This window comes from Boleophthalmus pectinirostris, unplaced genomic scaffold, assembly GCF_026225935.1.
Source record: "Boleophthalmus pectinirostris isolate CB_2022bp ecotype Guang Dong unplaced genomic scaffold, ASM2622593v1 HiC_scaffold_19, whole genome shotgun sequence".
Taxonomy (NCBI): Eukaryota; Metazoa; Chordata; class Actinopteri; order Gobiiformes; family Gobiidae; genus Boleophthalmus; species Boleophthalmus pectinirostris.
In genome coordinates, this window is record NW_026571140.1 from 40,506,299 (window position 1) to 40,511,298 (window position 5,000).

A 5,000-nucleotide genomic window follows, 5' to 3' on the forward strand; every position below is an offset into this window, starting at 1 on the left:
CAGGACTGAACCAGGACTAACCAGGACTGAACCAGGACTAAACCACCCAGACTGAACCAGGACTGAACCAGGACTAAACCAGACTACTAAACCAGGACTAAACCAGGAACTAAACCGAACCAGGACTGAACCAGGACTGAACCAGGACTAAAGGACCAGGACTGAACCAGGACTGAACCAGGACTAACCAGGACTGAGGACTGAACCAGGACTAAACCAGGACTAAAAGGACCAGGACTAACCAGACTACCAGGACTGAAACCAGGACTGAAACCAGGACTAAACGGACTGAACCAGGACTAAACCAGGACTGAAACCAGGACTAAACCCAGGACTGAACCAGGAATGAACCAGGACTGAACCAGGACTAAACAGGACTGAACCAGACCAGGAACTGAAACCAGGACTAAACCAGACTGAACTACCAGGACTNTAGTAGTAGTAGTAGTAGTAGTAGTAGTAGTAGTAGTAGTAGTATATAGTAGTAGTAGTAGCAGTATTATAGTAGTAGTAGTAGTAGTAGTAGTAGTAGCGTAGTAGTAGTAGTAGTAGTAGTAGTAGTAGTAGTAGTAGTAGTGTTATAGTAGTAGTAGTAGTAGTAGTAGTAGTAGCAGTAGTAGTAGTAGTAGTAGTAGTAGCAGTAGTAGTAGTAGTAGTAGTAGTAGTAGTAGTAGTAGTAGTAGTAGCAGTAGCAGTAGTAGTAGTAGTAGTAGTGTAGTAGTAGTATAGCAGTAGTAAGTAGTAGTAGTAGTAGGCAGTAGTAGTAGTAGTAGTAGTAGTAGTAGTAGTAGTAGTAGTAGTAGAGCAGTAGTAGTAGTAGTAGTAGTAGTAGTAGTAGTAGTAGTAGTAGTAGTAGTAGTAGTAGTAGTAGTAGTAGTAGTAGTAGTAGTAGTAGTAGTAGTAGTAGTAGTAGTAGTAGTAGTAGTAGTAGTAGTAGTAGTAGTAGTAGTAGTAGTAGTAGTAGTAGTAGTAGTAGTAGTAGTAGTAGTAGTAGTAGTAGTAGTAGTAGTAGTAGTAGTAGTAGTAGTAGTAGTAGTAGTAGCAGTAGTAGTAGTAGTAGTAGTAGTAGTAGTAGTAGTAGTAGTAGTAGTAGTAGTAGTAGTAGTAGTAGTAGTAGTAGTAGTAGTAGTAGTAGCAGTAGTAGTAGTAGTAGTAGTAGTAGTAGTAGTAGCAGTAGTAGTAGTAGTAGTAGTAGTAGTAGTAGTAGTAGTAGTAGCAGTAGTAGCAGTAGTAGTAGTAGTAGTAGTAGTAGTAGTAGTAGTAGTAGTAGTAGTAGTAGCAGTAGTAGTAGTAGTAGTAGTAGTAGTAGTAGTAGTAGTAGTAGTAGTAGTAGTAGTAGTAGAGTAGTAGCAGTATAAATACTCACGAGACCACGCGGCTGCACTGTCCCGAGCCCCAGGAGCAGGGCTGGTAGTCGGGCTTCACGTACGTCTCCACTCCGTCCTCCACCACACAGCTCACGGTGCGAGGAACCACGAACGCACACCAGTTTCTACGAGAGGAAAAACACGGAGACAAACTCATGAACTCATCCTTTAAATACAATAAATAATAATAATAAAAAATAAAAAAAAAAACACACCGGTTTCTACGTGAGGAAAAACACGGAGACAAACTCATGAACTCATCCTTTAAATACAAAAAAAAAAAAAAATACACACCAGTTTCTATGGGAGAACACACACACGAGAGACAAAAAAATTCACGAAACAATATGTGAAAACAACATGTGGGCTGCGTCTCCATGGAAACAAGCAGTAACCACCGACCACGAGGTAAGTTACAGGTCAGATCTGTGATGAGGCAATCCCCCTCACAGTGAGAATGGAAACAAAACAAAAACAGCTGGTCTTTAATAAATGCAAGATGGGTAAGTTTAATAATCTGTTCGTTCATTTGTTTTTCAAAATAAAATCAAAAATAAGAAAAAATAAAAATAAAAATAAAAAATCTTAATTATTTGTCTTTAAAATCAAAATGAAAAAAAAATGATAAAGATTTGTTTTTTTCAGTTTTTGAATTTGTGTTTAAATGAAAAATGGAAAAAAACAGATAATGACTGTTTCCCGTTTACGTGACTTAAACGATGCTGGACTGAACCAGGACTGAACCAGGACTAAAACTGAACCAACCAGGACTAAACCAGGACTGAACCAGGACTAAACCAGGACTAAACCAGGACTGAACCGACTAAACCAGGACTAAACCAGGACTAAACCAGGACTGAACCAGGACTAACCAGGACTAAACCAGGACTGAACCAGGACTGAAACTGAACCAGGACTGAAAAACCTGAACCAGGAACTGAACCAGGACTGAACCAGGACTAAACCAGGACTAAAACTAAACAGGACTAAAACCAGACTAAACCAGGACTAAACAGAACCAGGACTGAACTAGACTGAACCAGGACTGAACCAGGACTAAACCAGGACTAAACCAGACTAACCAGGACTAACCAGGACTAAACCAGGACTAACCAGGACTAAACCAGGACTGAAAGGACTAAACCAGGACTGAACCAGGACTAAACCAGGACTGAACCAGGACTGAACCAGGACTAAACCAGGACTGAACCAGGACTGACTAAACCAGGACTGAACCAGGACTAAACCAGGACTAAAATATGACTAAACCAGGACTAACAGATGAAAACCAGGACTAAACAGGACTAAACCAGGACTGAACTAGACTGAACCAGGACTGAACCAGACTAAACCAGGACTAAACCAGGACTAAACCAGGACTAAAACCAGGACTGAACCAGGACTAAACCAGAACTGAACCAGGACTAAACCAGGACTGAACCAGGACTGAACCAGGACTAAACAAGGACTGAACCAGGACTGAAACTAGGACTAAACCAGACTGAACCAGGACTAAACCAGGACTAAACCAGAACTAACAGGACTAAACTGAGGACTGAACCAGGACTGAAAACCAGGACTAAACCAACCAGGACTAAACCAGGACTGAACCAGGACTGAACCAGGACTAAACCAGGACTGACCAGGACTGAACCAGGAAATGAACCAGGACTAAACCAGGAAACCAGGACTGAACCAGGACTAAACCAGGACTAACCAGGACTGAACTAGACTAAACCAGGACTGAACCAGTACTGAACCAGGACTAAACCAGGGACTGAACTAGGACTAAACCAGACATGAACCAGGGGAATGGGCCCAGAAGTGCGTCGTGTAGACTGTCAGGCGATCAGGACTGAAACCAGGACCTGATCGGGCCCAGACCAGGACTGATACCAGGACTTAACCAAAACTGATCCCAGGACTAAAACAGGACTACACCAGGTCTAAACCAGAACTGTACTAGGACTAAACCAGATCCTGGTCTCAGTCCCGGTCTGGTTCTGGTCGGGTCCCGATCTCAGTCCCGGTCTCAGTCCTGGTCTGTCTTGGTCTCAGTCCTGGTCTGGTCTCAGTTCCAGTCTCAGTCCCGGTCTGGTTCGGGTCTGGTCCTGGTCTCATTCTGGTCCTGATCTCAGTGCTGGTCTCAGTCCTGGACTGGTCATGGTCTCAGTCCCGGTCTCAGTCCTAGTCTATTCCTGATCGTGTCTTGGTCTGGTCCCAGTCTCAGTCCTGATCACCCCAGAGTCTACGCAGGTGCACTGTCTGTTCAGTCCTGGTCCTGTTCCTGGTTAGTCTGGTTAGTCCTGGTTCAGTCCTCTTGTTTTAGTCTGGTTTCTGGTTTAGTCCTGTTTTCCTGGTTCAGTCTGGTTTAGTCCCTGGTTTAGTCCTGGTTCAGTCCTGTTTAGTCCTGGTTCAAGTCCTGGTTAGTCCTGGTTCGTCCTGGTTCAGTCTGGTTTAGTCCTGGTTCAGTCCTGGTTTAGTCCTGGTTCAGTCCTGTTTAGTTCTGCTTTAGTCATGTTTTAGTCCTGGTTTAGTTCTGATTTAGTCCTGTTTTAGTCCTAGTTCAGTCCTGGTTCAGTCCTGGTTTAGTCTGGTTCAGTCCTGTTTAAGTCCGGTTTAGTTTTCAGTCCCTGGTTCAGTCTCTGGTTTAGTCTGGTTTAGTCATGTTTTAGTTCTGCTTTAGTCATGTTTTAGTCCTGGTTTAGTTCTGATTTAGTCCTGTTTTAGTCCTAGTTCAGTCCCTGGTTCAAGTCTGGTTTAGTCCTGTTTAAGTCCTCCTGGTTTAGGTCTGTTTTAGTCCTGGTTCGTCCTGGTTCAGTCCTGGTTCAGTCCTGGTTTAGTCCGGTTTAGTCCTGTTCAGTCCTGGTTCCTGTTTAGTCCTGTCAAGTCTGGTTCAGTCCTGGTCAGTCCTGTTTTAGTCTGGTTTAGTCTGCTTTAGTCTGGTTTAGTCTGGTTTAGGTCCTGGTTCAGTCCAGGCATCACAGTTTAAATCACGTAAATGAAAAAAATGAATCATTATCTGTTTTTTTTCATTTTGGTTTTGGAGACAAATAACGAAGAAATGAGTTGTTTTTTCATTTTCTTATTTTTGCTTTTATTTTGAAAAACAAATGAACGAATCACACCCCAGAAAAGTTACAGAGTGCAGCTTTTGTTCGCCGTTTGCCCGCAGCCTCGGCGCTCGGACTCGTCTTGGGTTTTGTTGACGGGGTTTTGCAGATGGAGAAGTTTGAATTCCTCCTTTAATCCAATTTAATGAAAAACAATGGAATACATTTTGAAGAGCAGCGGGCACATCTGTCCCTCTGTCCTCGATGTCCCCTCTCTCTCCCTCTCTCTCTCTCTCTCTCTCTCCTCCCTCAATCGCTCCTTCTCTTTTTTTTCTCCTTCTCTTCTTCCTGTCCTCTCTCTCTCTCTCTCTTTTCTGTTTCCCCAATTTCCCAGCTTTCTCTTCTCTTCACTCCTCCTCCTCTGTCGACGGATTTCTCTGGATTTCTTTGGATTTCTCTCTCTCTCTGCTTCTCTCTCTTCTCTCTCTTCTCTCTTCCTTCTCTCTCTCTCTCTCTGTCTCTCTCTTCTCTCTCTCTCTCTCTCTCTGTCTCTCCTCCCTCTATTTTCTCTCTCTCTCTC

At 43.4% G+C, this 5,000-nt stretch overlaps 1 protein-coding gene across 1 annotated transcript in view; it reads right to left on the reverse strand.

Moving 5' to 3' along the window:
- Positions 1–5,000, reverse strand: part of LOC110172755 (EMILIN-1-like) — a 96,583-nt gene that overhangs the window by 31,343 nt on the left and 60,240 nt on the right. The window contains exon 2 of the mRNA XM_055154354.1: positions 1,367–1,492. Within this exon, the coding sequence (XP_055010329.1) occupies positions 1,367–1,492 (126 nt within the window). The remainder of the gene's footprint in view (positions 1–1,366; positions 1,493–5,000) is intronic.